Source organism: Phaethon aethereus (assembly GCF_964289735.1).
Source record: "Phaethon aethereus genome assembly, chromosome: 10".
In the NCBI taxonomy this organism is placed as follows: domain Eukaryota; kingdom Metazoa; phylum Chordata; class Aves; order Phaethontiformes; family Phaethontidae; genus Phaethon; species Phaethon aethereus.
Genome location: NC_138586.1, coordinates 6,309,632 through 6,332,770, shown reverse-complemented (window position 1 = coordinate 6,332,770; position 23,139 = coordinate 6,309,632). Strand labels below are relative to the sequence as shown.

At 36.2% G+C, this 23,139-nt stretch overlaps 1 protein-coding gene across 1 annotated transcript in view; it reads left to right on the top strand.

Moving 5' to 3' along the window:
• Positions 1-22,221, top strand: part of STAG2 (STAG2 cohesin complex component) — a gene marked incomplete at its 3' end in the record, with an annotated part of 78,233 nt that extends 56,012 nt beyond the window's left edge. The window contains exons 16-34 of the mRNA XM_082004051.1: positions 242-345; positions 1,178-1,270; positions 1,454-1,543; positions 2,626-2,829; positions 4,366-4,436; positions 4,829-4,916; positions 5,016-5,096; positions 8,190-8,282; positions 10,832-11,006; positions 11,405-11,544; positions 12,743-12,844; positions 15,092-15,240; positions 15,760-15,888; positions 16,239-16,486; positions 16,870-17,059; positions 17,145-17,258; positions 18,849-18,975; positions 19,332-19,409; positions 22,198-22,221. Coding sequence (XP_081860177.1) covers positions 242-345; positions 1,178-1,270; positions 1,454-1,543; positions 2,626-2,829; positions 4,366-4,436; positions 4,829-4,916; positions 5,016-5,096; positions 8,190-8,282; positions 10,832-11,006; positions 11,405-11,544; positions 12,743-12,844; positions 15,092-15,240; positions 15,760-15,888; positions 16,239-16,486; positions 16,870-17,059; positions 17,145-17,258; positions 18,849-18,975; positions 19,332-19,409; positions 22,198-22,221 — 2,300 coding nt within the window. The remainder of the gene's footprint in view (positions 1-241; positions 346-1,177; positions 1,271-1,453; positions 1,544-2,625; positions 2,830-4,365; positions 4,437-4,828; positions 4,917-5,015; positions 5,097-8,189; positions 8,283-10,831; positions 11,007-11,404; positions 11,545-12,742; positions 12,845-15,091; positions 15,241-15,759; positions 15,889-16,238; positions 16,487-16,869; positions 17,060-17,144; positions 17,259-18,848; positions 18,976-19,331; positions 19,410-22,197) is intronic.
• Positions 22,222-23,139: the final 918 nt, after the last annotated feature.

Sequence of the window (23,139 nt, the reverse complement as noted above, 5' to 3'; positions counted from 1 at the left end):
CATCCTGTCCTGTGACTCATCCAGTGATATTCAGTCAATTTAAAATATTTTCTTGTGTTGCTTTATAAGGTGCTTATCTTCTCTATCCCCTGTGCCACCCCCACCCCTGGAAATGAGCTATTGGCCTAAATGCCTTTCTTTTTTTCTTTAAATAAACAAACATATTTTTATCCTTGGATACTAATAACTTGTGGAAATGAAAAACCAAGCTGTGTATTAACATCTGTTTCTTAAATTTCAGCTTTAACAGATAGACAGGAAAGCGCACTGATTGAAATAATGCTTTGTACAATTCGGCAAGCAGCTGAATGTCATCCTCCTGTGGGAAGAGGAACAGGGAAAAGGGTAGGAAGCAAACAGCTACTTTCTAGAGATGTGGGAATGTCTATGTGTGGATAGTGTGAGAAGAAGGAAAAAGTTGTAGGCTTGTTGCTGCTGAAGGGACTGAATTCAGAAATTCAGCTTCAATCTCCACAGCCTCCAATATCTGACTACCTTGGCTAATTCACTTTTTCTGAACTTTGTCATGTGCTTAATACTGTTTGGACTACTGTATTTGTTTTTACTACTAAAGGTAATACAAAATGGATTTTGAAAGAAGTCCTGGTTGGAAAGGAGAACAAAAACCAATTTTTGGGAAAGCTAAAACTATTTTCAATTTAAAAGAGCTAAATGAGGGAAGGGAGTATACTTCATAGGCTTTTAGGAAGGAGGACAGTCCAACAATTGTTTTTTCTCTGATCATATAGAGTTTAGGCACCACTTTTTTATTGGGGTTTTAAGCAGGGAAGGGAACAGCTTTCAAGACTGGTGCAGCTTTTGGTAAGAAACCCATTTAGGTATAGATTGAAAACTTGTATGAAGATCAGATTGCCGTATGAATTGAGTAAATACAATTATAAATCATAAGTAAGCTGAAAGGTTTGCTGTTCTTTCATTGTCCAGAAGAGCATTCTGATCATGGTATTTTGTTGCAGGAAAGGTAAACCTTTTGTTTTAGACTGTCACTTCTGTTTTCAAGATAATGTTAATAGTATTGGGTGTAACTGAATTTTTTTTTTTACACTAGTATTTTACAGTGGTATTAGATGTTCTGTGTACCTAATTGTCATTAATGACAATGAAACTTTGCACCAGAACTTTTGTTTGTAAAATCCTCACAATACCAATATTTTAGGTGCTGACAGCAAAGGAAAAGAAAACCCAGTTGGATGACAGGACAAAAATTACTGAACTTTTTGCAGTTGCACTTCCTCAGTTGCTAGCAAAGGTAGGTTTAATTCCATTTCTTGCTGATGGACTGTTGTTGAAATGTTAACAAGTCTATTTTCTGTAATTAACTGTATGTCTTGAGCAAGTCTTTGCTTTTTCTGATAAATATTTGATTGGTCTATAACAAATTGTGTTGTCCAAGACTCTTTCATTCAAACTTTTTTCTGTGTCAATTTTACAGTATTCTGTAGATGCAGAAAAAGTCACCAACTTATTGCAGTTGCCACAGTACTTTGATTTGGAAATTTATACAACGGGGCGATTAGAAAAGGTAAGGTAACACTCAGTAACGCTTAACAGAAAAGGAGAAAACCCAGAATTTTGACTTGCTGGAATTTCAGTCACCATTGTAAGAGTGTTTTTTTGTGTAAGTGAGACTTTATCGTAACAATTATTGAGAATGAGACTTGGACTTCAGAGCTGTTACTGGCTGCTGTTCTTAAGAATTTTAACAGACTCCTGCCAGTTAGATGGATGTTATGCGAGAGTATTTATTGTTGGGTTATGGTCATGTTTGAGGTATGCTGCCTGACAGATAATGCTTGTAGAAACAGCTTGATAAGCTTTCTGTTTCTGATCACTGAAACTAATAAACCACCATCTTCATTGCATGAAAAAGGGGAAAACTACTAGATCACAAATTATGTGGTTACTGCCCCCATTTTATCTGGTATGGTGATGAAGTTGGTGTAAGCCCAACAATCTTAGAATTAGATTCTAGAGATCTATTTTCTCATTCTCAGATGCAGTCTTTTGCTGTATTGTGAAGCAAGTAGCTGGAAGTTATTAGGGTCAAAAAAAAGTAATAAAATGTTTAGTTGACAGCATAGCCTAGCAGTGATAGAGCAGCAGTGAGCAACTCAGGTTGAGGGGAGGCATGTAAGAACAATTGAAGTGGTTTCAGTGCTGACACTTGAGTGTTGTGAAACTAAATCTTCAATTATCCAGCTTTTAAGACCATGTGTAAATGTTTGTGAGTGCCAGATAAATGCTCTGTGCTGTTCAGTTGTCGCTGCAAATTCAAGTGTTAGAGAAGACCATACTGACAATTGCAAATTTTTAATGACTTTTTAAAATGCATTGATTGAGTCTTTAGTTTTTGACAAGCTCTTCCTTAATTTTTACTAAATAGATTTTTAATTTACTCAGAAGCTTCACTGGCTTTCTAGAAGTGTTGTATTCTGTATCATAGTTACAAAAGTAGTAAATTGAATTTATCTTCTTAAATTCTTTCAGGTTTATTAAAAATACACATGTTCGTGTGTGTGTGTGTATATATATATATATATATATATATATATATATATATATGTATAAATACATGTTTTTTTCCACACTTCATCTTTCTTGTAGCATTTGGATGCCTTACTGCGACAAATCCGGGATATTGTGGAGAAGCACACAGATATAGATGTTTTGGAAGCCTGTTCAAAAACATACCACGCTCTCTGTAATGAAGAATTCACAATCTTTAACAGGGTTGACATTGCAAGAAGTCAGTTAATAGATGAATTGGCAGACAAGTTTAATCGACTTCTTGAAGACTTCCTGCAAGAGGTATTTTAATGCGCAGGATAAACTTTTCCTGCCCCTGTAAATACTTCCAGTATGTTTTTCTGCCTTCCTATGAAAGTCAATGAGTTAGCGATGGGAACTTCTCTCTGACTTTCAAAACTGTTAAGTCAAGCACAATAATACTACAGTATTGTGGCTGTGATTATGTGAACTCAGACTGTTCGTTTATATTAGGACAATGAGTCTTTCATTTCAGTCTCCATTTGACAAGTGTCTTTGTGAATTTGAGATAAGTTTCTGATAAAGTATGAAATTACATAAACTTTTTACCTTTAGGTTTTGAAGCTCATATTTTTGAGAGATGTCAAATCCACTAGGATTCTTCTTAGATGTACTAGTGTTGCTAGTCTTGCCTGTGATTGCATGTTGCTGTTGTTGAATACCAAAATCTCTAGAAAACACTCCCCCTCCCTTCCTGAATGCAGGCAGATGCAGTTAAGAGCTTAAAAATTTCCCACACTCTGCTAATCTGAAGAGTGAGAATTTGGGAGTATGTGGGATCTCTGAGATTCAGACAAAACTTGTTTCTCCTCCTCCTCATCTGTGATAAGGAGCATGGGAAGTGTCTTTTTGATTACTCTGTTCTCCACACTTCTCAAATGCAGACTTAGTTTATCAAGCTTTGCTCCTGTTCCTTTTGCTTACTGGCCTGAACTACAAATCCACTCTAGAAACCTTAGACGTATGTGGAGTATGTAAGAAATGTGCCTGGTAATCCATTTGTTTCCTCCTTTGTGAGAGAAAGAAAGAAAGAGTGAGAGGTAAAGCAAGGAAATGTCAGACAGTTGGCTTGAAGGAAAATGGCAAATACTCTTGTAGGAGTGTTGAAATCCATAGTGCTTTGATAAGGTTGTACAACTACAGGACAGTGAAATGCATTGGTTGTGCAGGATCTCTGGTACACTGAGGAGTTTCTGTGACCTTAGTTTATCCTGTCTAACTTAAATAGAGACTTTTTGGATCCTTTCCTTTTTATTCCTTTTTTTTCTCCAAATGCAAGTTTGTCAGAACTTGTGGGAAAATTAGAACAAAACATTTCCTGTACCTCTCTCAAAGACTTTCCTCTGTTATTAAAGTAAGATTGAGGTACTGACCTGTGGCCCATCTAGTCCAGTATCTATTGTCTGACAGTGGCCTCTGCTGGATTCTTCAGAGAAAATTGAAGCACCTACATAATACACTATATTGTACTATCCTAGACTTTGTTCTTTTTTTTTTTTTTTTCCTCTCGCTTCTCATCGCCCCACTCCCCTTGTTCTGCTGACTATTTTTTTTAAGCATGACCTGCTACCTTCTCACTCACTCTTTAACTCTTCTAAAAACAAATGTGGCATTGATAAATAATTTAAATGCAGGACTCGCGCTCTCTCCCCCTCACCCCCCCCCCCCCTCCCCCCCGGTGGTTGTGGGGTGGGGTATGTTTTAGGGTTTGGTGGTTTTGTTTTTTAATCTTACTAAGTTCCCTAGCTTGCTTAGCTTACGTTGCTTGGGGTATCTAACTATATGATTATTAAATAGGGGGAGGAACCTGATGAAGATGATGCATATCAAGTCTTGTCAACACTGAAGAGAATCACTGCTTTTCACAAGTAAGTAGGCTTCTGCAAACATCTGTCAGGGTTTGTGGTGTGGGGCGGTTGTTCTTGTTTCTTTGTTTTTAATTAGATATCTCTTAGCTTTTTAATGCAACTTGGAGGGATTTTTTTGTGTAGTGTGAATGATTGAGAGTTGTGCAGAACATGACACATTTTGAATGTATGAAGAAGTATATACAAAACTGAAATCTGGGGGTTTTGTCCCTTTTTTAATTGTTGGTGTGTTTTGTTGGGGCTTGGGGGATATTTGTGGTTTATTTGAGCTTTTTATTGGTTTTTTGTTTGTTTGTTTTTAAGACCAGTTAAGCTTTTAATAGTTGTTAACATCAAATTGCAGAAATGGTGTAAGTTAAATTACATCTTTGCCTAATTTTTAATGTTTCCAGTGCTCATGACCTGTCAAGATGGGACTTGTTTGGCTGCAACTACAAGTTATTGAAAACTGGTATTGAAAATGGAGACATGCCAGAACAGGTTTGTATTAAAATGTGTTTAGATACAACAGTAAATAGCTTTTGTTGCTGTCTTTTATTGGCCTTTGTCATCTAATGTGTTTTTCCCTTTTGATTCCAGATTGTTATTCACGCACTGCAGTGTACTCATTACGTAATCCTTTGGCAACTAGCAAAAATTACTGAAAGCAGTTCCACAAAGGTATGCCTTGTTCCAGTTGTATTAGTAAATAAACATTTGTACATACCTGCAGTATCATCAAGTGGGAACTGTGATGGAATTAAGAATAAGAATTTTTTTTAATACTGATAACCTGCCTAAATCTGCATTTCTAATAAGTTCTTCAGAATTCATAGTTTTAATAGTGGAATGCTTGACTTTAAAACCTAGTCCTTCTCTAAATTGTTATGTTTTTATTTAAATGTCAGTATTATGTTTAATTTGTCAGAATGTTAAAGTAATGGTAGTAAATAAATGCAATACGTATTAGTCTGGCACAGTAACAATGCTAAGGGTGGGTATATTATAATATAAATTATAAAACACAGTATAGTCAGTCTCAAGTAGTGGGTTTGGATTTGTTTGCAAACTGAAGTATCAATGACAAGTCAGTGAGAGAGAAGAATTTTCACACTATCGTACTATTCTCAGTATGTTGCAGTCATACTTTGCTGTTCATCAGTCTTTTAAATCTGTTTTTAAGTAAAAGACATGAAATGATTAAGTTAAATTTCAAACTTTCTCAGGCAATAATGAGGGCCTGTTCTGGTTCTATGTATAGTAATCTTGAAGGGCAAAGCTCTGGCAAATGTCATCTTTCTAATTTCACTTCCTGAAAAATCTTGGAGGAAGGATTAAGGTTTCTTGTATCCGCTGGACAGCATTGCTTAAAGAGGGTGATCAGGTGGTTTGCTGTGCCATCTGCCTCATGAAAGATGGTTTTTGAAAGGCTAGAGTTTAGAATGGAGTTCCTAAATGCTGAAACGTTTTTATGATTTCTTTAACAACAACAAAAAAGTTATAATCAAACATACTTTTTCTGGAAGTCTTCTACAGCCCTGCAAGAAGGGTACATTTTGTGCTCTTTCACCTGAAATTTATATCCTTTATTTATTTCAGAGATGAAATAAGTAAATTCGTCAGGTTTTTTAAACACTTTGATTGCCATACTTATAATTAATTTAAGAAAAAAAAGTTGTAGACTTCTGTCATAATTTACTATGGAGAAAACAAAGAGAAATCAAGAGATTAATGATTAATAATAAATTGTAATTAATATTGCATTTTACAATAAAATTATTTCAATGTAAGGGTGTATAAATTTTTTCTTTTTATTTTCGGGTGTGGTAGTATGAGCTTCTGGTAGATATAGGAGTAGAGAAGCATGCTATGTAACTTGTATTAATAGTTTTTATAACACAGAATGCCTTTGTGAGGTCATGACAGTGTTTTGGTTTTGTTGGGGTTTTTTTTCTGTCACATTGAGACTTCGTTAGCCCAATGAATAATTACGGCCTTACTGATTCAGTAATTACAATCTGAAGGTCTGTTAAATAAACATGAACTTCTTCAACACTGGCTGGCTAGCTGGTTTACCATTTAGGTTTTAATGGCTTTTAACATTTCCAAACCCAAAAGTATCAGATATGAAGTAGTTCTTAACCTATTTATCCATTTATGTGAGTGAAGGATTTGGAGGCTTGTGAACTTACTCATTAAAGGGTAAACAGTAGTCTGAGGTTTTTGTAACGGTGATTAAAGCTTTATCAAAAGCTTGACAGCAGACACTGAGCTAAATACTGAAAAGTTAAGTTAGAAATTAAGATTAACTTAGCTATTTTGCAGTAAAATATAATTTGTAAGACTTTCAGCAGTAATGAAAAGAACTGATTTGAAAAATGGTCCTGTATCTAGACTATTTTCTGCTCCTGTATAATAAAATTTGGTAAATTAAGGCTTTCATAGTTTTAACTTCTGAACCACAACTGTTTTGTTATATTTAACTGCTTGACTGCTGCCAAATATGCCAGGTACGTACAGAAGTTCCATTGATTTCTGTTCAATGCCAATGGAACATAACAGCAAAGAAGTTAAAAGCACAGAACCAGAAGTGACAGAAATGTAGCTAAAGATTTTTTTTCTTTTTTTTTTTTTCCATTTTTTGTTTTGTTCTGTGGCAAAAACAGCACGCAGTTAGCAGTTAATTTTGAACGGGTTGACTTAAGTGTGGGCATTAGTGCCATAATATATATAGGCTGCTAAAATAAAAGACTACGTCAATAGTTCAATTTTTATTAAAATTTAAGTAATTCTATATGAAGGAAATAGTCTCATGTGTAATGCTCTTAACCTCAGTATAGTAATCTGAATAGTAAATGTAGAGAGAAAAGGTTTTATGTAGTGAAGGTGTTCTAACATCATATTATACTTAAAACTCGTAGTTAAGAAGCAGCTGTTGCTTTTGTGATTCCTGTTGAGATTAAATGACGCCTTGTGCCATTGTGTTACCTGCTTTCTTGAAGGGAGAGACTTGGTTTGGTTTAGATTGAATGGATAGTTTTTAAACTTCTCAGGGGTATTTCTTCTTTGTCTGGACTGATGCTGGCTACACAGTTGGTCTTTTGTAATATGACTTCCCCAGTTCTACATGGGCTAGAATCCTCACATCACTGAGAAACACTAATTATGCCACACAAGCGGGTGGTATTTGTACCAGTTTGATACTTCATTTACTTAATAATCTACTTTTCTGGAAGCTATTGCAACACTTGCAAAGCTACAAAAGAGAGGAAGAAAACCCCCACTCTCATCTGACATTTTACTTTATCCCCAAGCAGTGAGTTAAAAAAAAAATAATAACATGTGGCTATGTCTGCTGTAGTTATAAACAGCTACCTAAAACCTATCTTCTAGGTTGAAAATACAGGTATTTTAAAGAGAAAATGCATTATGCTCTGCGCTGGGGGTTTTTTGTTTGGTTTTGGAGGAGTGGATTGGTGGGGCTTTTTTTAGGTTTGGGTTGGGGGGGAGGGTGTTACTATTTTTTTGATAAATAACTTCACTATTCTCATCCCAACTTTTATTTCTTTTTGTGGTACACAGGATGACAAAATTGAGGAAATGGCTATTTGCTATTTTTATTTGTAATAGTAATTTTTAAGTAATGCAGTGGACTTGAATGTTACGACTGCATACGAGGTCTGTGGTGGATTAGCTCTGTGAAAATGTGTATGCTAAATGTGACTATAAAATTGAAAAAGCAAAACTGTTACATGAAATCCTTCTCTTTTAAAGGAGGACCTTCTACGTCTAAAGAAGCAGATGAGAGTGTTCTGTCAAATCTGTCAACACTACCTGACCAACGTAAACACTGCTGTGAAGGAACAGGTTAGTGACTGTTTTTCCTTGTTAGTCTTCTAATATTATACTTCTAATGTAGTTGAAAAGTTCCTCTTGCTAATATTTTTAGTGCTTATGCGGGAATGTGGTGTGTCTCGGATGTTTAGGCTGAATGCCCTTTGAGGCATACTTGTATGCTTGTTCTCCTTTAGGTAATTTAGGTAGGATTTTAGAATCAATTTAAACTTGATTCTTTCTAGTCATTTTAGGCAGCATAAACTTGTTTTCAAAGGAGTTTTTTGTTTGTTTCTTTAAACAATGACTGGGCAGGTACACTGTAGAAGTCTTCTGGTTTCCAGGTTTGGTGGTGGAGTTCCATTTCAAAGTTTTTGCTTACTATGTGGTCATGACACACACCTCTGGTGGAGCTGATTGTGGATTTATAGACTCAGAGCTGGAAGAGCTAGGGACAAACTATTTAAAAGAGCAAAGTTACTGTTCTAGTTCTGTCTTTGAATGCTTTTATGTTCCCACTTTTGTACTATGATATATATGTGCCCATCCAGTCAAGACCTGTGAATACAACTTTCTTCCTCGTGCTGTGCACCCCTGAGGACATACAGGGGCAACTTCTGTGTCTGTTCCCCTTCACCATGGTGCTGCATACAGAATATATCCCTCAGTTCTTCAGAGTCCCAGGAGTTCAGGGATCTCTGAATCAGGAGAAAAAGAATGGGTACTTAACAGTTGACTCTGTGTGTGTGTTCATACATGCACACGTACACACTGTAACCTAGGGGATTTTATTGTTGGGAAGTGTTTTTTCTTTTCTGTGGTCAGCCTTACGTACACTCATGTGCTGGTCGATTGTTAACAGTATTATATTTAGAGACCATTCTAGCGAGTGCTTGGAAGCCTCAACAATGATGTAGTGCTCGGAAAAGATGTGAGCAGTTTTCATTTTACCAGTTTTATAGTTGGTCCCTCATATAGTTGTCCTTTGTGGGGGGAGAGTTTTAGCTGGAACTAAGTTCTTGGATATTTGAGACATGAAATATGTAGGTATTTAGTCTATGGAAGTAGTACCTGACATTTCAGGCAGGAGACAAAAGTCCTGGGTTTTTTAAAGAAAAATGCAGGCAGGAAGGTTTTGAGGGGGTTGCTTTTTATTTTTCTTCTGTTTCAAAAAGAATTGAGACATCATCTTGGGAAATACTTGTCTGGAGTTCTGAGGGTGACGGGGTCAAAGGAAAAGGTAAAACTCCAGAGGCTGAGTCTCTTTCAGTCTGTGGTCAAATAGTTATCTTGCCAGGATACTCACAGGAGTTTCAGGGTCCAGTGAAGTGCACAGGTTACTGATAGTAGCATTAATTCTAAGTAAATGCCTTTAACAACCTTTAGAATGCTAACATGAGAAAAAAAAAATATCTCTCTGTGAGGGAAGGACCAAACTATCTTCTGGGTATACTTTTTAATTAAGCATGTAGGAAGCCAGGAGCCTTTTTGCTGCTAAAGGTAATAATAACCTGGTTGAGCTTGAAGTTGAAAATCTGGTCCACTGAGTCGCACAACTGCAGGTTTTGAAACTCTTGCTATAACAAGAATATTCCTGGAACTGAATAGGCATGTTCTGTGTCAGAGAGCTATCTGGTGTCAAAGTCACAAGGTGTAGGGTATAAAAGTGCGAGCAACAAAAATTACTGAGGCTCTGAGTAGGTCTCTTTTAAAAGGCTATGTAACTCAGACTCAAGTGAATGTTCTAGAAACTAGAACTGCCTCAGTCACATAGCGTACAATAGCCATGGTTCTGCTTTCCTTCCCTAATCTCATGAAAGGGCACAAGGGACTTAAGAGAAGTGTATGTATTTTTGTGACCAGGAAATTAGTAATATTTGCTTTGAGGAGTTAGAGAACAGATCTGTTTGTTAAAATGGAAGTACTTAAGAGATTAAAGAGATGAGGTGCAGCACTAAGCGGTGTGTTGCCTTGGTCTACTAGTTTGAAGAAGGTCAGTCTAGGTACTGATAATTTGAACTTTCTGGGGAGGTGGAATACAGACATTTAAATCTGATGGCATTTAAATCTGATTTAAATCAGGTGGCACAAGTTAGCCAGCAAAATGAAGAGGTGGTTGCTTTTTTGGAAGCAAGACTTAGGATTTAAAGGGATTGAGTGACCTCCGCTGTTAAATGTTTTACAAATGTGATTGAAACAAATTAAAAAAAAAAAAAAAACCCACAAATGAAAGAAAAAAGGAGAATATACTATGGTTGGTGTCCACAAAGTTCTCTGGTGACCTAAAGTAGTACCTGTCAGGCAGAACTTAGGAGTTTCAGGTACAAAATGCTTTAATCTCTCATAATGTTTTGATATGTAATTGGCTTCATCTGTGCAGTATTTTTATTTGGAGACCCAGTCTTCATACAGCAACCTCCTGTAATAAACTATGCACATCTTGACTTCCAGTTGGCCTGTTGATTAGGACTTAAGTGGCCTGTGTACACCATTGCGCTCTAAGTATCTGTTAAGTGGAAATACATTATTCTAAATAAAATCCAGTTCCCAAGCAAGTATTTACTAAGGTTTCTTTTTAATAGGCTTTCACAATTCTGTGTGATGTGTTGATGATCTTCAGTCATCAGATTATGACAGGAGGACGTGACATGTTGGAGCCACTTGTTTACACTCCTGATTCTTCATTGCAATCTGAACTACTCAGTTTTATTTTAGATCATGTCTTCATTGATCAGGATGATGATAATAACAGTGCAGGTTTGTACAAAACTTAGGTTTCCATTATATTATTTCCCTTCTAATGTATTTGTTTACCTATGCCTTTTTTATGGGGTTTTTTTCTTCTTTTTTTCTGGCCTTGAGAGGTGTGCATGTGCACAGAGATAGGTTTGTCTTTTAAATGTCAGCAGCCGATGAAAGCATTTTATGTTTTGGGGACATGTAGGATAATTTTGGTAAAGGTTTGGTTTAACAGACACAAATATATATGTCTGTATTAGGAAAAGAGACTTGTCAGTGGGCAATGAAGTTTACCACTGTCAGAACTGAGATTTGATTTTCTACATCCTGAACATTAGCCCACATCACTTTTTATATAAATGCTTAAATATGAAGTATTTCAACCTGACAGTTTTCATGTTCTGAACTCTTTCTAGATGGACAGCAGGATGATGAAGCTAGCAAAATTGAAGCATTGCACAAAAGAAGAAATCTACTTGCAGCTTTCTGTAAACTCATTGTATATACTGTGGTGGAAATGAATACGGCTGCGGACATTTTCAAGCAATATATGAAGGTAAATTTGAAGCCTAGTAGTGATATTTCATTAAAACTACTAGAATACAGTAGTTGTGGATTTTTAAATTATTACTGGTTTTTTACCTTACAACATAACTGATTCAAAATGTGAAGAATTCAGAACTCCAGAGGTGGTAGTTTGTAGGCCTTTAAAAGCTCTTTTTTCCGAGAGAAGGGTAAAAAATGACTGAGATTAGTTTCACAGTCTCAGTGTGGGGGTAGCAGGGAGGGAGGAATGAAACCTGATAATTATTTTTACATTGTTTTAAGATGTATTTTCTTATCCTGATCAGTGGTATATTTTTAATTCAGTTATTAGTTTAGGCAGGGATCTTGAGAATCTTCTCACAAAGATAGCTCCATTGTGTCTAGCCTCATCAAATAATTTCAACTCAAACTTTGTAGAAGAAGAAGAAAAAATGTTTTGTGAGTTCCACCCACTGCCTGCCTGCTGCACCCCCAACCCTAATATGTGATCTTTATATCTATTTCTATCATATTTAAATATAAAAAACCCTTCTTGGCTCCTGGGACTCACAGATGCATGATAATACGAGTACTCATTTTGTGAACATGATAAAGCTTTGCTCCTTGGTGATTACCTTAAAAAATTTAAAACTTGGGCACAACCTGCTTTTGTCTGTCTGAATGCCCTACATATATTTTGAAACTCTAAAAAACTAATTGGGTCTTTATTGTATCTGAAATAGTTAAAGAACTGAACAGGCAGCTGTCTTCATTGGAAAAGTTATGGCTATGACACTACCATAAGTGCTTCCTTTCAGCAGAGAAAATAGAAAACTCCCCACCAGAGTTACAGAAGTTACTAAAAAGATTAGATTCTAATCTTGTACCCTGAAGGGGTGAACATGTGTCATGGCCTTGAAGATAAATAGATCATTCTGCCTCTAAAGTAACACTAATGACAAGAATGAAAAGAAGTGGATATAGTCTTTCTGATTTGAGGGTTTTTTAATCATTTTGGAGGTGGTTTGGGATATCATTTTGATGATGTAATCATGAACATGTTAGGTTTTTCCCTTTTGAAAGTGTTCAAAATTTTTTAAAAATAGCAAATCCTAGATGTTGTTTTCTGTAAAAATAGCAAATCCTAGATGATGTTTTCTGAAGAATTCAGTAGTTGCAATGTTTTCAGCTAAAATCAAAAGTTAACCTTTTTTTTTAATTTCTCCTAGTATTACAATGACTATGGTGATATTATTAAAGAAACGATGAGTAAAACACGACAGATAGACAAAATCCAGTGTGCTAAAACGCTTATTCTTAGTTTGCAGCAGGTAAGAATGATTTACAATATTTTTATGCATGAAATTCCATACTGCAGGTAGCATCCTGTTGTTTAATAGCTAGTGTGAGGTATTAATGAAGAAATTCTTCTGGAAGGTAGGGATAAATAGGTCTAAATTGAAACATATTTTCTGCAACTATTTGAAAAACTGCCAGAAGTCTTCCTACCTTCCTTACTAAATACTGTGCTATGGAAAGTGTATGTGAGAGGCCGATTAGATATGAAATTGATGTAACTCGGTGATACTGTCTTAATTCTAAAACAAGAGTTTGAGGCACATAATCAGAAATGTGTTGTGAAACTGCTAGTTTGCTTATTCATGAACAGATAAACAAGAGAAAACACTTCCTGCCTGTGAGATTTTGTGTGTTTGTGTTTTGGTTTGGTTTTGGCTTTTTTTGTTGTTGTTGTTTGGTTTTGCTTTGGGTTGGCTTTTTCTGTTGTGTTGGGTTTGTTGTTTTTTTGGTGTGGTTTTGCGTTTTGTGTGTCATTGTTTTTTTGGGTTTTTTTTAAATTTTTTAAACTATTCTGAGAAGTAATGGGAAGTTTTAGTAATTCAATATTTCTTAATGTTTGGTAGGGGCTTCACCCATCTTTGAAATTAAAACATGATTTAATGCTCTCTTCAGTAAATGAGCTTGTTTGTGTGGAGACCTGATGAATTCAGTCGAGGTCAGAGTCGGATTCATCTGCTCACATGAACCATTTGCATGAATCTTATTTACAGGATCAGAACAATAAAGGCATACCTCTGCAAACCACAACAATAGCATAGGTCTCTGCTATTGTTGAAAGGAAAAATATACTCTGATTTGTCCTCTCCTTCCCCACACCTTTTATTTATTTATTTTTTTTTTTAAAAGAGGTCATAGAGCCACATACTGGATATACATCTAGATATTGATCCTGGTTGAGAACTAGCCAGAAGTCGTCCTTAGTGAAGCCCATAATCTGGTTTATCTGTGTGGATATTGCCAGTACAAGGGAGGATGAGGCCTTTCCTTTTGACAGCAGCATGACTTCAAGTAGCTGGTGAACTGCAACATAAAATATGCAACTAAATACGCCTACAGTTTTTGCTGACTTTTCAGCAGAGTTCATAAATTTTTGTGATGCTGGGTAAATGCTGTGCTTATTAGTCTTTTCTGTCTCATGAATAATGAGCCCCTTATATTTTAAAGGGCAGACAGAGGAAGTGAATGTAGTAAGTACGATTACACATGGAATAGGGAGGCAGTTACACAATCCTGATGTAGCAGTAAGAATAATAACATGAGGGGTCTCAAGTATTATAAACCAACCAAACAAAAAAACCCCACGTGTAAAGTTAAACACATAACTAGCATTTTTTCCAGAAAAATGTCTTAAAGAAACTAACCAGAGAAGAAATACTAGAAGTGATAGTGGGTAAAGGGAATAACTAAGTTGCAGTGAGCTACACCAACATAGAAGTATGCAACTATAGGCCAAAATGTATTTATAAATGAAAAGTTAATATTTATAGCCCTAGTAAGTCTGGTTTTGGTTTGCTCTGTTATATATGAGAGAGTAAAGGGTGAGTGTGTTAGACAAAATCAGAAAAAAAATCAGAAAAATCGTAGAAAAATGGACTGTTGAGGAGAATTAACAGTAAAATTCAGTGGGATGAGAAAAGGATTGGTCAAAGAAAAAAGATTACAGTAAAGTTCAGAGTGTTTAGCTTTACCAACTATTGATGAGTAGTTAAAAGACTGATCCTCAGTGGTTTCTGGTGTCTTTGGCAACTTTCCTGAAGACATGTTTCCATTTTTGGATATCTTCATTATACTTGTATTTTGAAAAGAGACAAAAAAACGAATTAGTAGTAGTTTGACAAACTGTAATAGTAAAGACCAGGTGAGAATTTACCCCGTTTATTTCTTCTCTATTAGTGTAGGTATCAGAGAATCCTACTAATTTTAAGTATTCTCAACTCTAGAACCCCTCATTTAGGGAAGTGCAGAAATCCAACATATCTACAATTTGATGCATGCTTGGACAGTGTGCATTTCGAGGATTAACTTCGAAGTGCAGACTTTTCAAGAGTAGCCTTGACTTGGCTTTCCTAAACCTCCATGTTTGTCTTTCGGGGTTGTTGAATTAAGAAAAAAAAAAAGCTATAAAACACTTGTTTACTTAAACTTAGCTCTGTGTCAGTTGGTCCAAAGTTTGGCAAAATCCTTTAATAAATGAAAATCTCCCTTTTTGTTTCATACAGCTTTTCAATGAAATGATTCAAGAAAATGGTTATAATTTTGACAGATCATCACCAACATTCAGTGGCATAAAGGAACTTGCTCGACGTTTTGCTTTAACGTTTGGACTGGATCAGTTGAAAACCAGAGAAGCTATTGCTATGTTACACAAGTAATTGCGTGCTTTGTGTTACTTCCCTTTTTGTAAACACTTCTTGACTAACATGAAAATGTCTTTTCAGTCTTTCAAAATCAGTTTGTTCATACAAAACACATCAGCACTAGAGACTATGTAGCCCATTTGTAAATTTGGAGATGACCACAGTTTTGGCCTTGAATTAAACTCAAATATTAAATAATGTTGATATTCTTCAGCATCATTGTATAAGCCTGTAAGTGATAGCAGTGTTGACGCTATCGTCTTATCCGGAACAGTAAGACCTGATCCACTTCCTTGTCAGTGGTGGTTATGTTGTGGCCTAGTGCGGAAAATTTGAAAAGTAGAAACATGGTGACACAAAGAGTGTGTCCAGATTCAAATTATGAACAGTGTTCCCTTTTTTGCCAGAATATGGAAACATGAAATTATTGCTTTCTTGATGTAGAGGAAAGGTGTTCAGTTTTGATAGCTCCCAGTGTAGAACTTTTTCTTTAGTGCCTTATGTGACTTAATTTTTCAAATTTTTCTTAGGGATGGCATAGAATTTGCTTTTAAGGAGCCTAACCCACAAGGTGAGAGCCACCCACCATTAAATCTGGCATTTCTTGATATTCTGAGTGAGTTCTCCTCCAAACTTCTCAGACAAGACAAAAGAACAGTGTAAGTATTTTCCTAATATTCTCAATATTTGTAATGATAACCATAAGACATGCATCTGAATAAATACGTATTTATGTGTATTGCATTCACCTAAACTGGAATCTTTGGCACATCAAGATAATTTTACACTAATGCAGTGAAGTATAATCACAAAGGGTAAATTGTATTCATCCTTGTTATTGTCGTTTTATGGTGGATGAACGAATCATATTCTGTATTTGCTGTTGTCAGGCCTTTTTGTTAACTAGATGAGGAGCATTGGGTGTTAATTTCAGTAGTTACTTAGCTTGACATGTTAACATGTTGTTACACATATTTTGCATCTTTGTCATTATTTTTTCCATTTAAAGGTATGTTTATTTGGAGAAGTTTATGACCTTTCAGATGTCTCTACGAAGAGAAGATGTGTGGCTTCCTCTCATGTCCTACAGAAACTCTTTATTAGCTGGTGGGGATGATGATACTATGTCAGTGATTAGTGGAATTAGTAGTCGAGGATCTACAGTAAGAAATAAGAAGACAAAGCCAGCAACAGGGAAACGGAAAGTACCTGAAGGTAGAACTTTTCTCATCTTAAAACTTACTAGAGTAGATATCTGTATAAACTACATGTGTCGATCAGTATTTATTAGCTTGAGTGAATTTGTATGCTTTAGTACGTTTTTTTAGAACGGGATAACTTCTGTCTGTGTATATGTCTTAGCGGGAGAACTATTCATTTTGAAGAGTCTGAATAACGTAACACTGATTCACAAAAAGAAATAAAGACACTACACTATGTTAAGTCACAGAATCTAAAAGTACTTCACTCTAGCCAGTGGTTATAAATATAGGCCTTTTGGGGCACATGTAAGACTTTGTGGCATAAAGTAAAGAAATTGATTCTCAGTAAGCAGAAAGTACATGCATTTAAGTCATGTTTAAACATTAAATTTAGACTAGTTTGAAAAAAACTTACTGATGTCCTATGTTTCCTTCCAGCTGAAGAAAGCAGCAGTAGTGACAGTATGTGGCTGAACAGGGAGCAGACAATGCACACACCAGTCATGATGCAGACGCCTCAGCTTACTTCCACAATAATGAGGGAGCCCAAGAGATTGCGACCAGAAGAAAGTTATATGGGTGTCTATCCTATGCAGCCTGAACACCACCAAGCTCCACTTGATTACAAGTACGTAGATGAGTAGGTCTGCTTTGTGTTAGTGTTCATACACAAAACCAGTTCATGTTTAAAATAGAATAATGGTCTTTTTAAGCACGCAAGTAACGTGGATGTTGGCTCAAAGGCAACAGGAAGAAGCCGCGCGACAACAACAGGAGAGGGCAGCGATGAACTACGTCAAGCTGAGAACCAACTTGCAACACGCTATGTGAGTGAGAGTGAAGTGTTCCTTCAGTGGTTTGGGGAGGGGAAGGTTTATTAAATGCAGTGTTACTCCTGTATCTTTTAAGAGGGATACATGTTCTAGTTCTTGAGTAGTGTTTTTCTGTGTCCTATAATTTTAAGTTGCCTTAGAAAAGCAGCAGTAGAAGTGCATGGTGATGCATTTAGCCGATTAGAATGTTGTATTTCTTGCTTATTTTTGAGCCTAAATTCCAGAAAAATTAAATAGTAGCAAGCTTTGTAGTAAAGGAAGCTGGTGGTTAAACTGAAGCCGATCTGTGGCAGATACATGTAATCAATGCAATGCATGAAACATCTCCTTTATGTATTCCTAACTGCAAAGTCATCTTTAGAAATAGAACATTAAAAACTAGTTTTGAAATAGGTGTTCAGTGTGTGAAGCAGAAAGTTTCTGCTCAGTTTAATTCTACAATTTCTTTCCTCTTTGACTTTGGAAAGTTTAGAGTTCGGCTGCTTTTTTGTTTTTTAAAAAAATAGTATTCCTTTTAAAGAAACTGCTGTCTTCAGCATTTCTGTGATTGATAGAGATTTTGTCTGACCTAAACTGACACCAAAGTTGAGAGGAATCCTGTAGTACCATTTTTTGTAGAATTTCCCAACCCAAACAAACTAAAAGTCCTCCATATTGTGAATGAAGACTAAAACAGTCTAGTGTTTCTTAAATGAATGTTGTCCTTCAAAGGTCATTCATTCTTACTGTAGTGTCATTTACTTCATTGTGATTCATCATGTGTGCATTTTGACATGCATGTTAATGAAATTATGTTCCAGAGCTAGTTTAGCTGAGGAGGGAAAGACTAGTTTTAGAAGTTCTCTGCTTTAATGAAGACTGTATGGTTCTACGGAGAAAAGTACAAGTTGAAAACTAAAACCATGGACATATATGGAGGAGCTTTGTATCTTTTCCCTACTTGTTTTTAATTCTTTAATACCAGTATTTCATGTAACATAGTTTCAGTGGTGTGGGTTGGTTTTGGGTTTTTTTTTTTTAAATATAGTGACACCAATTAGTATAATTAGAATGACTCCTTACTTTTCTCATGCGGCCTGATGTTGCATGTAGAAGTTGTGAGGAAAGAGGATGAAGGGCTGTGTGGGAATGTCTGAAAACGGATTTACACAATCACTTTATCGCAAAGACGTTCTTCCCTGGCTTGTCATAAGGCAGGAACGTTTTTTTTCTTTAGGTGGCAAAACTTATGCTCAAGTGAGAAAGAACCTAAATACTTGAGTGGAAGTATATCTGAATTAGGTGTGGTTTTGATCTGCTTATCAGATCCCACAGCCTCTCAGAATACCCATTTTGATATGTACCACAAAGTTCCGTAAGTTGATTGTAAGTTAGTAGTTCCTCACTCTCTTAGTATCTTCTAGATGGTTAAATGCCACCTTTCTTTAATAGTATTTATGTGTTTACTTAATTACTTAATTTCTTTTCTATCTAATGGAATTATCATTTGTGGGCAGTTCCTTGCTGAACATTAGCTTTTTAAATATTCAGATAAAACATAACTTGATTCAGTGCTAAACAATATGCTTTTTCTTTTCATTTCAGTCGACGTGGCACAAGTCTAATGGAAGATGATGAAGAGCCAATTGTTGAAGATGTGATGATGTCATCAGAAGGGCGGATTGAAGATCTCAATGAAGGCATGGATTTTGACACCATGGACATAGACCTAGTAAGAAATTTACTTTTAGTGGATTTTGGATTTGTGTTTTGGCTTTTACATTAGAGTATTTGAATGAAATTTTCCTTTTGGTGAAACAGAAAAATCATTCTTGATCTCTGCATTCTTAAACGGCTGTGCCACTAACTGTATACAAGTGCTGTCTGTTCAAACTGCCATACAAAAATCAAGAACACTTTCTATAATAATAATAATAACAACAATAATAATAATACTAATGTGAGAGATGAACATTTATCCCCTGTAAATTCTTACCCCTTGAGAGTTCAGCTTAGTTTATTAGTTTAAAAACTCTGGGTTTTTTTCTGAAATTACAGTTAACATGTTTGTTTGCTTGCTTTCTAAAGCCACCGTCAAAGAACAGGAGAGAAAGAACGGAACTAAAACCAGATTTCTTTGACCCCGCTTCAATCATGGATGAATCGGTAGGTTAATTTACGTAAGAGGAAAATAATGTAAAATCAGTCTTAAAGTTACGGTACTGTCTTCAAATTTTAAATGGAAAGAATGCAATCTTCAGGCTGTCTTCATTAGCTTATTTTGGCAGACTGGTACAGTCAGTGAAATATTTTATGCTGTTAATTCAGCTTCATAATTCTAAGGTAGTCAATATTCTTTGCAAGTTTATAGGATTTTTGTTCTTAACACTTTATATGTAGTTACGTAAAAATCAAAAGCCTTTGAGAAGAAAACACATTTGGTATGAAAAAGACCCTTGCAGAGGTTGGTAGCAAAGAGCTTTTAAAAAAAAAAAAGAAAAAAAGTAAAAAATAGTGCATACACAATATTAAAAGCAAGTTTCCTGTTGTGATGAGCTTAGCTGAGTGACTCTGATATCATTATCAATTGTCAGCATTGGATGGTTTGCGGTTTTTGGGGTTTCGTGGGGTTTTTTTGGTTTTTTATTTTTTTAATTGGCATATTTACTTTTGTGCATAAGTAAGATAATGGAGAAAATAGAGATAATACAGATATCTGTTTATAGAGATGAGAGGTATTTTTTCTTTCCATATAAAGTTTTAGGTCCAAAAGATCCGAAGTCTATAGTTTCTGCTTGCAGTTGCCCTTTTTTCCGACTTGATAAATCTGCAGTCTCTATTCTCTTTTAAAAATCTGCATGAGGGATTCCTTCTGTCTTGAACCACTTGTAATGTATGCAGCCATTTTTGACCTTGTGTAGCTGGTACAAAATTACACTGGAAATAACAAGCTGCAGCAAGCCAGCAGAGGACAGTACAACAAGGCTTCCTGGGAATCTTGGACAGCTTGGTGGAATTTGGAAGACGGTTATGTATTTTTTACGGCATTGTTGCAGTGTGAACCTGTTCTTGTTATGGGAGAAAGAAGTCTTAAATACTGTTTTAAACGCAAATCCATATATTTTGTACCAGTAGGCCTTTGCTTTAGCAGTAATGACTCAGATTAGGTTGTGCATCTAGCTGTTGTGTGTTCTGTTCTTGAAGTAACACCAAGAAAGTATATCACCTGTTTTCTGACGTTCTGTTTTAAAATAGTTCTTCCCCTTCTCTTCTTGATTTTTGATTGATTGATCTGTGAAATACCAGTCATTTTTTTATTCTGACAATGCTGCAGATTTGGTCTTCTACAGGTGCATTTCATTGATTTCAGAAACCTTTCCGCTTTTCGATTTCTAAAACTAATTAAGCATAGTTTCCACAGGTTTACTGTTAGCTAGGTTTCTTTCCTGTTACTCCCCCCCCGTTATCCCCCGGGAGCCCGGGACTTGCTAGGCCCGCCTTAGCTGCAGTGCGGGGGTATTGCCGCGTGGTGGCAGCCGGTGACAGCGGCATTGCGGGGGCCGTAAGCCGCTCCTCCGCGAGGAGGGAGCGCTGGGGCACTGGGACGAGTCGGTGCGGTCAGGGGGGCACGTCTCGCAAGCCTTGCTCCCAGGCAGGACGCGGCAAGGGTGGGGGTCCTGGCAGCGGGACTGCGGGAAACAGCCGCCTCGCAGGACACAGCCGCTCGTTAGCGTAAACCCCACCTGAAAGGCTTAACTGCCCAAATGGGGAAAGCTCTGCGAACAGTTCAGGAGGCAATGCGAGTCCGTGTTACATCAGAGCTGAATTTATCACTCGGTATTTTAAATGTAAAAAACCCCCCAGTCTCATAAATGCAAAAAAGCTTCTCTGAATAAAGTTCATTTGCTTTATTCATACAATTTATTAGAGGCCCATTATTCTTGGAGTTGCTGCACTTGTTTTTAATAGACCTAGACACAATAAGCCTGTTTAATTTATTCAGATGCACATGGTTTATGATCAAAACTTTAGTCCGTCTTCTCATTTTTTGATGTGTCCAGTTATTGCTGGCACCAGAGGCATTTGTGTCTCAGTGTGCTATATTGTATGATGCATCTAAAGTGAATTTAATACCGAGAACAGTAAAAATTGGTTTGTAAACAGATAAATGTGAACAGCAATGTTAAGGTTCGGGAAAATTAAGTCTCTCGTGGCTCTTTCTGATTTTATAAAGTCCTGCAAAAGCTAGGAGAGTCACAAGATCTGGATCTTCTGGGGGGGGGGGGTTGGCATATCGGTAGTGATACCTAGTTCCATTGGCATAGAAAACTATATGGCTTGCTCCCTTGTGGGAAGTGGAAACTGATTCTTCGTTTCAGGAAAGCTTTTTCTTCACTTAATCACACAGTCTCCTGAAGGACAGTATTTTGATTTTACCCAATTATGGTTTGATTTTTTTCACTGTCTTCCTGACAGAGTTGATATATTGAATAGGAAATACTCATTTTGTGTCCTGGCTAGCTGCTGCAAGATAAATGCAGCAGCAGCCCAGCGCATAGACTGTTTTGTCCCAGGCTTAGGTGCTGGAAACTACACACTGCATTTCAAGTTAAAGCCTATAGAATGCCATTGTCAAAGAAGTCTAAGTTAGGCAACTAACTAAAAATTATTTTGCAATTATTACCTAAAATAATTAAAGCACAGTCCTTACCACATTCCTACTGGATCTAGTTAACTTGGAGTGTGGGGAAAAATACTTCCTGATGAATGAGGTGCCCATTTCATATTATTGCATAAATCAGAAGTGTGGTGGATCTGGTTTGGAAGAAAAATAAACTTACAATGCCTTAACATATCTTGAAGTGTCTTAATCTTAAATCATATACTAATTGCTTTGTTTTTGTTAAATGTGTAGTAGACTACAAATTGACACCATTTCTAACTTTTTTTTTAGGTTCTTGGGGTGTCAATGTTTTAATACCAGAGCAGCAAATAAATCAGTGGTGAAGTCATTTTCTAAGTGGAAGAGGAAGTTTTTCAATACAAAATTGTGGTAGATACAGTGAAATTCTGAACAGATTTTTCTCTAAGGAGAATGACATGCTTTCAAGATCAAGTGCATTGAAGGGGCAGTTTTGTTTGCCTGAAAAAAAAAGAAATGTAAAGGACAAGTAAACAATTTGAGGATAAGCTACATTTTTTTTGTTGGGGGGGGGGGGAAATCAATATTTTTATTTATGTGCTATCAGTTTATTTCTGGATCATAAGAAGTATTCCCTCTGAGTTTTACTCTAACAGTCTGAGAGGTGTTTGGTACAGATTTGAGCTCCTCTCTATACATTAGCTGGCTATACTAAATAATCATGATGAGCTCTGCTGGATTGCTGTTTACATCCATGAACTGAAATAATAGACGGATTGGTTTTCTTACAGTGGTAGACCCAGAAGAGTGTCAGTATTTTAAATTAAATGCAAACTTCAGCAACAGAAGGTTTGTATTAACTAATCATGGGGGGGAAAAAAACATAAAGCAGAATTTTCACAGCTTTTTAATCTAAAACACTTTTATTCCAAAAGCTTCATGCTAGCCTTCTCAGAAAGGTCCATAAACTATGAACTACCAGAAAGTAACGGATCTCGAGTCATGCTTGCCCATTACCAACCCTGAAAGTTTGCTTGTCCTTTAAGAAAAATGTAATGTTGTGAAATTCCTTCCAGTAGTGCCACTGTATTTTGTCTCCAAATAAAAGAAGCTTATTGTAGTATGTTTGCAGAAAAATTCTAAACAAAAAATTATACAGCTTATTAGAGTGTGGGAATAGGGATCTAAATTTTAAATAAAATTATATATATATATAAATTGGTGCTGATTTTATAATTGCGCAGTTTGTTTAGT